Source organism: Psammomys obesus, unplaced genomic scaffold, assembly GCF_907164565.1.
Source record: "Psammomys obesus unplaced genomic scaffold, mPsaObe1.curated_primary_1811, whole genome shotgun sequence".
In the NCBI taxonomy this organism is placed as follows: Eukaryota; Metazoa; Chordata; class Mammalia; order Rodentia; family Muridae; genus Psammomys; species Psammomys obesus.
The window spans coordinates 29,557,642-29,570,712 of record NW_026585797.1 but is presented as its reverse complement, the minus strand read 5'-3'; the positions used below and the strand labels follow the sequence as shown (position 1 = coordinate 29,570,712).

At 37.7% G+C, this 13,071-nt stretch overlaps 1 protein-coding gene across 1 annotated transcript in view; it reads right to left on the bottom strand.

Annotated features, from left to right (window-relative positions):
* Positions 1-13,071, bottom strand: part of Tbc1d32 (TBC1 domain family member 32) — a 233,866-nt gene that overhangs the window by 44,715 nt on the left and 176,080 nt on the right. Inside the window, exons 26-27 of the mRNA XM_055599402.1 lie at positions 10,587-10,712; positions 4,861-4,944 (exon numbers count right to left, since the gene is read on the bottom strand). Coding sequence (XP_055455377.1) covers positions 4,861-4,944; positions 10,587-10,712 — 210 coding nt within the window. The remainder of the gene's footprint in view (positions 1-4,860; positions 4,945-10,586; positions 10,713-13,071) is intronic.

Sequence of the window (13,071 nt, the reverse complement as noted above, 5' to 3'; positions counted from 1 at the left end):
CCACACACTTATGGACACCTGATTTTTGACAAAGATGCCAAAACCATACAATGGAAAAAAGATAGCATCTTCAACAAATGGTGCTGGTCCAACTGGATGTCTACATGTAGAAAAATGAAAATAGATCCGTACTTATCACCCTGCACAAAACTGAAGTCCAAGTGGACCAAAGACCTCAACATAAAACCAGACACATTAAATCGGCTAGAAAAAAAGTGAGGGATGCCGTAGAACTCATTGGCACAGGGGACAACTTCCTGAACAGAACACCAACAGCACAGGCTCTAAGAGCAACAATCAATAAATGGGACCTCATGAAACTGAAAAGCTTCTGTAAAGCAAAGGACACCGTCATCAAAACAAAACGACTGCCTACAGATTGGGAAAGAATCTTCACTAACCCTTTATCTGACAGAGGGTTTTAACAGTTTTTCCTCTTCAGAGAGGTGTTAGAGGGCTGTGTGGCATCGTGTGAGAAGAACCTCAGTACTTATCTAAGATACCAGTTCCCTTCACCTGCCTTAAGTTTCACAGATCTCTTTTCATTCTCTTACAGCTTCTTTTACTTTTTTCCCAGCTTGACATTGGGTGTTGCTAGATGTAAACAATCATTACAGAGTCACCTGTGTGTTTTTCAGTATCAGTCTATTTGGACTTGTTATGTAATTAAATTCATGAGAATAGAGATGCTTATTGTGCTGGCTAGTTTTATGTCAGCTTGACACAAACTATAGTCATCTGGAGAGAGGAATACCTCAATTTAGAAAATGCTTCTGTGAAACTGGGCTGTGGGCAAGCCTGGGGGGCATTTTCTTAGTGATATGGGAGGGCAGAGTCTGTTGTGGTTGCAGCCACCCCATGACTGGTGGTCCTGGGTGTTATAAGGAAGCAGGCTGAGAATGCTGTGGGGAACAAGTCAGTAAGCAGCATCCCTCCATGGCCTCTGCATCAGCTCCTGCCTCTAGGCTTCTACCTGGTCTGAGTTCTTTCCTTGGCTTCCCTTACTGTGATAAGTAAGCCTTCCTCAAGCTGCTTTTGTTCATGGTGTTTCATCATGCCAGCAGAAGCCTTAAGATACCTATGTAACAACAAGAATATTTAATCTCATGCTACCTGAAAGTTTAAAATGGAGTGTGAGACCTAATAGCAAAGTTTAGCCAGAGGCAAAAACAAAACAAAAAACAACAGCAAAACAGTTAAGCATGTAATAGCAGACAGAAGGAACTTGATACTTTACCCAAACTTAACAGTTAAGATGTGTACTGATATGCAGATGCTACAGGGTAGGAAAAGTGCATCCCATAGAAATCAGGAGGGGATAACATGAGAGTCTGGATACAAGTGAGCAGTAATACACAATATTTAACTATTTTAAAAATGAATGTTATTTTGGACACAAAGGACACAATGATGAAAAAACACAGGGGAGACTGAAGCCTCATGAAGAATCAGACACTGAATCAGTGTGAGAAAAAAAAATGACAATGAGCTAGGTTACTGGTTTTAATACCAAGCAGATGGCTTAAAAATTAGTCATTCTAACATATCTTCCCTCTAAAATCCAAATTCCCAAATCCAGTGAGCAGCGAGTTTACCTGTTTGAATACTAGTAAGTACCCAAAGTACAGCATAAAAGGAAATACTCGCTTCAAATCCTTCCCTTACCTACATAAGATTCCTACCCTATTCTTCATTTGAAGATATTTTTTATTTCTTTGAAAATTTTATGCAATGTATTTTTATCATATCACCCTCCAACTCTTCCACTAACTCCTCCAAAATTCACCTTTACCTTCCCACCCTTCTCCAACTTCCCATTTTGTTATGTTTTCTATTCAATAACTTATAAACTCCAATTTACGTTATCCATTAACTTCTGGGTATGGGGCCATTCTTTGGAGTTTGGTTGACCTACTAAGAGTCATACCCTTAAAGAAAACTGATTCTACCTTGCCTAGAAGCCATCAGTGTTCATGGTTCTTCAGTTGGGAAGAAAAGCTCATGAGCAGCTTCCCACTTCAGGCTACAATGTTGACTCGGTTGATAATATACAGGTCTTGTGCAGGCAACCATCGTTGCTATGAGCACAAGAGAGAAACAGCTTCTTTGTTTAACTGTATAGTCATTCCATCCTCAGCAGCTCAGAACAATAAAGAAAGTCCTCCTTTCTCTCACATTCTGCATTAAACCCATTCTTTGATCTTGTTAGACATATTCACAATGAACTCAGAACACAAATTCTTTTTCCTACCGCCACTACTGGTGCCATCATCTGAGTCATTCTAATTCTTTATCTGGCTCTCCTTGCTTTATCTCCCTTTCCTCCTTAAATCTTTCCAATGTAGAAGCCATATTAATCTTATAAAATGCAAACCACAAAAACATTCATACCGACTGACTACAAAAATGTTAAGACATACATATGTGTTTTCTGAAAAAAATAAAAATTCAGTTATCTGGGACATGAGAAATGCGGCAGTGTGTTAACAGTGGTTTTCAATAAAACTAAAACTGAGTCATGGACAGGAAGGAATTATACCAGAAAAAAAAAAGGAAGCAAAACATTGTAAAACTATGGCACCATAAGTTTAGACTCTACTCAGTGGTCAGGGGAACTTATCAAGGAGTAGAGGAATAAATAGGTCCAGATTTGCATGACAAGGATCATTCTTATTGTGTGTGAAGAATATTTTTCCTGGGTGTGCAGCTCTTAATCATTATAGTAGGGAAGCTGAGACAAGGGGAAAATAAGTTCAAGGCCAACTTAAGTTACACTGTGAAGCTCTGTCTCTAACAAAACACTACCCCAGAAACACCAAGAAAAAATATGTGCTAAGTAATCAGACTGTGAAATGAAACATGTGCAAAGGTTCATCGATACCCTAAGCAAGAGGCAATGCTAGCCTGAATTAGCATCAAAAGAGTGAGGGACAGACTGGAATAAATTTGAGATGTAGTAGAGATAAAGCAAGAACAGTGGAGTAGTACTGGGGGGCTAATGTCAGTGCTGACTCCTCAGTTTCCCTATTAGATGTACCAAGACAGGACACATGGAGTGTATGTCAGTAGGTGCAAAAGAGTTCTTGCTGACACTTTGAGATTAAAGAACATCATGGTGTCCAGGCATCCAGATAAAGCTCACATTTGGCAACTAGAATTATGAGAATTATGGAGCTAACAAAAAAACACTCTGACTAGAAGATGCAAATTTTAAAATCATTAATTCATATCCTGTAGGTAAATGTTACTGCTAGATCTCATCTGAAACAAAACTTGAAGACTAATCCCTAATGAGAGCTTTAAGAAGCAGAAATTTAGAGGAGGCAGAAAGACTGTAAGTGAATGACTACAAGAAAGCAGTGCTCTCCAGAAACAATGAGGAAGTTGCATGTATGAACTCAGAGATTGGGGCAGCATGCAGGAGACCTACAAGAGCACAAGGCTCACAGAGTCCCAGAGGCAGGGAGGGAGGCATAATGGCCTACCTTTAGCTAAGGTATTATTGACAATTTATAGCTGCTGAAAAAAAGAGGGTCAGTTTTATTTAAGAGTGAGAACCCCTGTAGGTCAACGCTGTAGGGCAGCTCCCCCTACCCCAGTAAAGTATTTGGGAAACGCAAATTGAACTCACTATGTTAAAAGGAGAGGAGCATGTGTCAGGAGTCAATATAATCAAAACACATTGCAGAAATTCTTAAAGGAGTAGGTATTTTTAAAAGGGAAAATACATAGTATTTAGCTTTAAGATCTGTAAGAGGGCAATGAAACTAGGTATAATTGTTCTGTTTTATGGTCCTCAACATCATTTTCTTCTGGATGGATTTAGCATGACCTGACTGTAGCCATCTTGAGTTTTAACCAACATTGTTTTTCTTTATTTTTGGGGGGTGTGATCTGCTTTGTAATGCTGTCCTGTAGAACAATGCTTCTGTCAGTTCCTCAAAAAATTACATTTTTTATAACTCTGGGTTGATCTCTCTTTCTCTCTTTCTTTTTGGTCTTAAGAAACTTGAGTTCACTTTTCACACAGTGGGATAAAATTTTGCATGAATACTTATATCATGGAATGGATAGTATTTTAAATAAACCAAATGAAAAGGCAATAAAAAAAAAAAGGAAAAGGAGAGGATGGAGAAATGGCTCAGTGGTTAAGAGCTCTTGTTCTTCTTACAGAGGACATAGGCTGCTAACTAGCACCCCCATGGTAGTTTAGAAACATCCTTAACTCTGATTCCAGGGTACCTGGTGCCTCCTTCTGGTCTCCATGAACAACACACACACACAAACACACACACAACATACATACATACATGTAGGCAAACATATACATGAAATAATTATTTTTTAAAATAAGATCTTCAGGACGCTATAAGGATTCAATGAGAGACATAGCATGCACATACCCTAACTGACAGTGACCAAATGCTGACCAAGAAGTGACCAAGGAGGCATCACAAGTTAACATTTCTTTAGTGTTGGGGTAGAACAATGAATCAAAATAAACTTTTTGTTATAACTGCCCCAGTGTCATAAAGATGCAATGGAAAGCAGACCAGCATAGTCAGACAGCCATGAACAGTTAAGACTAGGAAGAGACATATGATAAAATCAGAAGGGTGGTGACGCTACCTAAGAAAAATGTTTCAGCAGAGACCAGAAACAAATGAAGTCTCAGAATCACAAGGAAATACAAAAATTTGCTGTGAGCATTGGTATCGGGAGCACATAGGTGTTAACTGAGCAAATTTTCAGATGGGAAAACTTGCACATATCAGTATTCTACCTACACAGTACCATGAAATAGCACCTATTTCTAAACTGAACATTTTGTTCAAAAATTACAGTGTTTTAAAATGGTACCTGTGTATTCCACCGAAGGGAAGTAGCATTCAGATGGGTTTTCAGTGAGAAGAAGTACAAATTTTTCAAGTAGTTCACCTAAAGCTGTAACAAAGTTTAAAGCTGTAATTAGAATTTTAAAAGTCAAGAAAGCACAGCGCATGACAATGCATCTTTAACTCACAGAGCAGCACATGAAAGTCACCTGAATGCCACCATTCTGAGTTCAATTCAAAATTTTATGCAGGCTATCATTAGTATTCATAATGTTTCTGATTTCAGTTAAATTTTAATACCTTAGCTGTGAACTTATTCAACAGCTAACTAAAAAAGATTTATCTATCATCTTCAGATTACCTAACAATTACTTCAGAATTTGTTAATTGTTTTTAATGCCTGCATTAGGTTATACCTCATCATTTGCATACATAAAAAACTGGTGAACTCTAAGACCAACATTAACACACAGCTCATGTCACAAAGCTATGACATGATTTTTATACTTGGTAGCTGATGGTATCTTTTCAAGGAACCAGATGACTTAGAAGTGACATAATGATTCCTTTCTAGGCTGGTGTGATAATATCACAGTGTTTGCATGTATCCTACAGATGGAGGCTCCAGGGGATTATAATTAATATGCAACCCAGCGGAATTTGTTTTCTTTTCTCTAAAGAAATATATCTGTAGAGGAGCTGACTGCTTAATGATGAGGCAAGTAATGTTGCTTCACACTTTAAAATTGTGTTCTTCTTGCACTTGAAATATCAACCCTGACCTTTATTAACTACATGGGTTCTCCTTTATATTCAAGTGTATTTTAAGCATGTAATTCTTCAAAGAAAAAATTAGTGTTCAAAATGTAAAATCCATATAATAAAAAGAAATTGTACAGTTTTCAATAATTGTAGAGAGCAAACTATATAACATCTTGATGGCTAGAGATGAAAATGAAATGTTTTTAGTCATTGAATCCTATTCATCATTCAAAACAAAATAAGTATTTAAAAACATGGAGATTCAAAAATGTGCCTTAAAAAATACCTCTGTACACTGATTTCAGTTTACAATTGCTTAGGCTGGTTCTATATTTATAAATATAGGCATAACTTTATCATAGTTCTAAAACTGCTTCAAAGATGTTTCTTTTATAAATCCACATACAATATCCCCAGGTGACGTACTGTTGACATACATTTCCCAGAAAGGACAATGTAATGAAGTTCATATACAATTTTTTAATTTATAGGTAAGACTAATAATGTAAAGTGCTAGATACACAGTAACAAACATTGCTCAGAAACATCATTTTCAATGGATATGTCCATTAAACCTTTAATTATAATTTAATTATCTTCATCGAGCATAACTGTATGTGCTATGTATTTAAGTATAATGTTTGAAATAATCGAACAAATCAAAGCATATTGCTAAGCAATTACTGGTGTGAGTTCTTTATTCAAACATAGCACATCTCCTTCAAATACCAGGGATTTTGTTGCTCTTTCTGCACACTGGCTCATACATCAGTCTGCATGTTGCTTTGAAACTCACACCAGAAGCATGATATTTGATACCCATATAGTATGGGAGTTATTAGATTTGCCACCTACCATGGAAGGCTTGGATTGAGACAGGGCGATTTAAAAGAGACAGAAAAAAGCACAAGCCTCTATCGCTTTATACCATAGAAAACAAGTGAGATGAAGGATTCAGCTTTGTAGTCCTCTAGCTCCCAGGGAACAATTTAAAAATCCCATGGGGGAGGTGTTATTGTTGTTGTTTGCTTGCTTGCTTGCTTGTTTTTGGAAACAACACATGTAAAACCTCCTAAAACCAACATTCTAGCTTATTGGTGAAAGTTTCTAAAATTTAGGGTGCAAGAAGCAATTCTTAATGTTAAAACCAAATTAACAACAGAATATTGCCCTGAAAGCAAACTATGGAATATTGTTTCATCTAAAGTGTATATTAATCTTAAGTGACTGGCCTGAAATTTCTGTAAAGGATTTAAATTACAGCCTGTCCACCTTTAATTTTGCCTGCTCTCTGGGGTAGGATCATAGTCTACTATTGTATTTATAGGCCTAAAAGAACACATGGATTTGAAAAGAGTGAAGTCAGAAACTAAACAGAAAGGTTCTTGTTTCAACTCTCCTTTGAGCTTGCCCCCTCCCAAACCCATCTTAGCAGAATAGAAGCATCCCCCAGACTCACACAGATAATTATACACAACATGCCTGTATTACACCCCCACCAGGCCCGCGGCTGCTATGCACAACTAGTCACAACCCGGGGAGCAATAGTTGGTTTTGCTGAGGCAGGAAGGGTAGACTGAGAGGAGAAGGCAAGAGAGAGCGGGCAAGAGCCAGCATAAGAAATTGGGAGGAAAAAGTGGTGATGAAAAATAGGAAGGAGTTAGCGGAGGGGGAATAGGAGGTAGATTTGACCAAAGCACGTTATATAAATAGTATGTAAAATATATTTCAAAAGAGATGACATGACTGGGAAGTGAGCAAGTCAGGAGAGCACTCTCCTTATTAAAGGAGACCAGAGCTTTGAGGAGTGGCATTGCCCCTTTCCTTCATGTGAGAAGACAGGGAGTACTATATCTCTGAAGCAGATAACCAATTGGCACCACACATGGAATCTGAGGAATCGGTGCTTAATGGAGAGCTGACTCTAGAATATTGGATGCCAAAGGTTAGAAATTACTACATCTGGGGTTGATTCTGAAATTGATTGCTCACAGTAGATAGATACTCAGAAGCAAGGGTAGCAAAGACAAAAGAACACAAGTCAGCTAAGTTACTGAGACTTTCCTGACAACAAAATGGAAAAGGACCTAAGGAATTCTGCAATGATTTGTATAATAATAAATTAAAAGTCTAGAACCCAACACAACATGAAATTCCACCAGTGAAGTAGAGTGCCTCCTGTGCTTTCTCCTGGCATTGAGGTGGTAATACAAATGGAGGAAAACACATGTTCTCATTCCTTCTTCCTTAAAATGAACAAACAAAAAATAGTTGGGTTGTGAATGGAAAGGTAGCAATTCAAAAGAAGTCAGGAGGGAAAGAATCTGACCTCTCTGTTTTAAACATTAGCATTTCTGTGGGGTCAGGAAAGATTCTGGGTCCTGTAAACCATCACTTCACCCAGAGGCTGTGAGCACAGAAACACACAGCTGCTCATCCCCATACGCTCATTCGATCCTCTCATATGCTCAATGTTTAAAAGGAAACCCACAACAGAAGGAGGCCACATCCAAAATATCGTGAAATTTTCTCTGTTGATCATTGTTTAATTAAATTCATGAATACTAATCATTAATGGGTTCTTCTCCATTCCACCAGAATGACTAAAAAAAGAGCAGTATCTGCCCACTGTGGCAACAACACAGTCAAAAAGCTGATCCTCAAAGTCTTAACTACATTTCCTTACATCTTTCCCTTTTTTCAGTTTGACATTTGTAGTCATATAGAAATTTAAAACTAATTCATTCTCAAGCTTATAAAAATGTTAACAAATGGGTGGACTTTATCAATTATGAAGCACTGATTAAGTTTCTGAAAGAAAAACTCAGATCAGGTTAATTTACAAAGCGTAATTTATTAATTTTATTAATCTTTAAATCTCATAACTGTAGATCCTTCACATTAGAATCCAAGCTGTCCAAGACTGCAGATGTAGACTGTGTATGTGTGTGTGTGTGTCTGTGTATGCATGGATGTATGTTGAATGTTTTACAATGAGTTTGCCTTCAAAGTTAGTTCACCAAACATTACAGATAATATATGTACAGACTAGAAGAAAACCTAAGTAAGAAAGTCCTGAGTGAGTATGGTTGACACAGGCACAGCAATGTCAAGGACCCTGGGAAATGGTCAAAGCTGTTATCCATATGGGTAGTCAGACTTTCTTTAGGGTCCCAGTATGAGTGTTTATGAACAAGTGACCAGCCTGTGAAAACACTAGCAATTGCATCCTTCTCCTCCTGGGTGTTCATAACCAACCTACAGGGACTTCTTAACAAGATTAGCTAATCCACCCTATGCTATAGGTTCCTGGTTGTGGAGATAGCAAAACCCCACCAGTTGTGTTTGTGTGTCTCTCTGTTTTCACTCCCTTGCCACCAACAGTCAGGGGTTCAGAACCCAAGCTGAGTAGGTCATTGCTTAGATATAACATATTTTATTATTAAGCCAGTATTTTCCTTGTCTGTGTCTACCGGATACATATTGTCTCTAACAGACCAAAGGGTAGGTACAAAAATATAACATGAAAAGTGACACCATGGCTTTTGACACCAGATTACCTGGATTCACCTCTTGCTTTTCTACTATAAAGAAATAGGCTGTTGCCTAAAATGATGAATTTTAGTTTTATCATTGATAAAATATACATTACATAATAAAATTGCTGTGGCGTACCGATGAGTTTTGTGTAAGCAACTAAACATTAGGTACTGAAGAATGGGTCTGTGACTGGAAGTACCTCACAGAATACTGGTGGACACGGCATCAAAAAGCAACACATAACTGAGGAAGGACACAGTGCTCCAGATGCCAAAGAAAACCCTTAACTGCTCAGGTTATCTATACCATTTCAGAAGATAATAGTTAGGCATGGGACATTTTTCTTCTGTTTCCCTGTGAGGCAGAAACACTCCAAACTGTCTTTTGTTGTTATTTTGTTTTTTAAGACAGTGTTTCTTTATGTAGCCTTGGCTGCCCTGGAACTTGCTTTGTAGAAAAGGCTAGCCTCTAACTCACAGAGATTCATGGGCCTCTGCCTCCCGAGTGCTGGAATTATATGTATGTGCTACCATCCCAGAGGCCAGAACTACATTTTTTAAATGTATTTAAAGTGAACTATTCCAAACCACTCCTCTCTTAATTTGCTATGTATTTTTGGGCAAGTGTAAAACCCATTGAGAAAGCCTATTGTAAATATTCTCTATTATATAATCAAGAAGATATATATGTATATATATATACATATTTTAATACTTTATAAATCTTAAGTGATACTAAACATAATTTAACTGCTCATTTATACTTATACTATAGAGAATAATTTGTGATTTTGTTGTTACACAAGTATTTCGTTATTCTCTAAAAATACTATTTTCCAGCAAAATATAAATTTAGTTTTTAAATTCCTGTTTTTAATTTTGTAACAAATATGAGAACCATTAAGTAGGGCTGATGAAATTAAGTCACTTCTAAACTTCAATGTTTAGGAAATCTAATTTATAACAGCAAAAGATTAAAGTTACAGCTTCAGGAAGCTAAAGAACATGTAAATAACTTAAGTTAATCTTACCTGATAAGTCTGAATCTAGAGACACTTCCTTAAGACAGAGCTTCCTTGGGAACCATGCAATTGGTTTTCCTAGATGCCTGATGGTGTTTTAAGATATTTATGTCCTTGGTGACATGGTAGGATTTTTACAAAGATACAGCAATGTGGTGCATGAAGACAAAGACTGCTGAAAGCAGGTAAAAACTGCAGCCAAAGGAAAGGCAGGGGAACCTCAGAGCTGCTTGCTACATGCACAGTCGTTAAAAGGCTGACGAGTTCTGTGACCTTTCGTGCTCTCAGAATTACATTCTTTTGTGGGTCACTGGACTTTTCCAGTTAGCACTGTTTTCTGCACACACCAGTAGAAATCTTCAGGAGCTACAGCTTCTGTTAAAATAATTTTATGCAAGAAGATCCCTAGTAGAAAACACCACACTCACCTCCTCCACTGAGTGCATCTGGCTTGGACTTCATTGTTTTACAAAACTGTTTTCGGCAGTTTTCTATCCATTCAGTTTGTTTATCAGACATTCTGAAGCATGATAACAACTTTCCGATATCACTGTCTAGTAAGAAAAATACTAGGTTAGAATATTACCAACTAGATAGAGCCAAACATCTAGACTGAAGCTAAAGGGGCCAACAATAACCACTACTAAAAAAACAGAGCAAGGACAATTTCATATGAGAAAATGACGGCATTCCATTCTATGTACTGGAATCGTTAAGTAAATTAAAGGTTAACTAAACACCAGTATACTAGTGACCAGTACCACAACTGACATCAGAATGGCCACTAAATGACTAACGAGGAAACAGCACACATAGCATGTAACTGGACAAGGGGTGTTTCACATGCAGGAAAGGACAAAGTAAGCTGGCAGAAGAGATCCTCACCAGATTACCTGCAACAACAAGCAATTTACAAATTATTATTTAGTTGTGGAATTTCCTACTTAATCTTTTCAGATTTTGGTTGGTGGTGGGTAACTAGCCACAGAAGGTAAAACTCCAGTAAGGAGAAACAATTGTGTTCTCACACATGCGCACACACAGAGAGCACACAGAGAGAACGGTCTTGGTGAGTAGACAGATGGTCCATGATCTAAGGTTAATTACCTTAAAAGACTGACACATACCGTCCATCATCTCACAGTTATCACATCTAGAATTGTATCTGTATGCAATGCTTACAGTGGATGAAGATATCTGGGTTTCGGAAAAAAAAAAAAAAAAAAAAAAAAAAAAGCTTGTACTGCGGCTTGTACACTTGTACTTGGGATGTCCCTGCCTCAGACTCCAAAGCACTGGAATTACAGGTATGTGCCACCACGTTCAGCCCCACACAAATAATGATGATTGCTTTGCAAAATCAAGTTGATATAAAAGTAGCTCTCTGCCAAAAAGCATCCATCATTATTTTGAAAATTAAAAACAAACCTGCAATCATTGTAAAATTAAAAATGTGTTCAACATCCAAATATGAAGAAAAAGAAGAACACTGTGACTTGTAACTAGTAAGTGAATCAATTAGTGAACGAAGACTCACAAAAGGCTGAGATACAATGTTAGGCATGATTACTTTTAGAGATTTAGAGAAATATAAAAAGTAAATGATTAAACAGAGTTTACTTTATTAGTAAATACTGACCTCCTGCTCCACAAAAAAGAAAGCAAAGAGCATTTGTCTAACAACCTCTATCAATCCTGAGTCGTTATAATGAGCAAAAGAAAAGAGGTACAGAGGATGCATCCTACACATTACTATTTGTGTAAAATACTAGCACCAGAAAAACAATCTCATAGGAAGCAGTGGTTCTCAAGTGGCTGCAGTCCTGATCCCAAGGAGGCCTTTGGCAAGTGGCATTCCAGTTGTCTCAACTGAGGAAGCAGAAGGAAGATTCACTGACATATGGTAAGCAGAAGAGCCCAGAGATGCTGCTAAAATTCTATGTGGCAACACCTTGGCTCCTCACAAAAACCCAACCTTCCCAAAATATTAATGGTATTACAGCTGAGGTAAGTTTGAGGAGCACCAATTCACAGTAATAAAAAAGGACCAATGTCTAACTGTGACTAAGGATGAAGAAAAGATGACTCCGAAAACAAGAGACTTGCTATGAAGTTGTCAGAAAACACTGCGTTTTATTTATTATGGTGGTTATATGCCTATAGATATTTGTCAAATTGAAAGTATATTCTTTAAATGAGTACATTTTAATCATACATAAAATTATACATTTTGTGTATGCGAATATGTATAGATAATTTAAAGCCAATGACTAAGCAAAGTAGTACACCACTTAAATATGGGTGTGATGTTTCTACTGGAACTGACTAAACTTTTATTAAGGGCAAGTGCTTACATAAGATGTTCACGGCGACCCCTCTCCCAAGGCAGCTCTTTATGGGACTTCTGTCATGCAGCATTGTAAAGTCTGCCCCTTTTGAGTCTTAACTTTAAAAGAGTAAATTTTCCTTCCTGTTTCTTTACCTCTTTTTCAGATACTTCCCCAAAGCCTCGGCTTCTTTCTTTGGCACTCTGTGCTTTCTCAGGCTTTCTCTGAAGTCTCCACCTTTCCACCATGCCACTGTTTGCTGACCCCCATTGCTGTACAGTACATTGCCCGGCTTGGGCACTAACTCAAAAAGTATAAGCATGGCTTCCTTCCTTTTTTCCATCTCTCTCTTTCTGGCTGCTGCCAAGGTTTACCGCTTACCTGGCTTATGGTTTTTCTCCCAAACTTTAATAAAATAGTTCTTGAACTTCCTTCTGAATTGAAGTTCCATAATTAACAAATGAACCCCAATTTCCTCACACGGGTGAGGCTGGTAGGATTGAGCCAAGTTCAAGGACATCCTAGGGTACATAGTAAGTCACACACACACACACACACACACACACACACACACACACACACACAC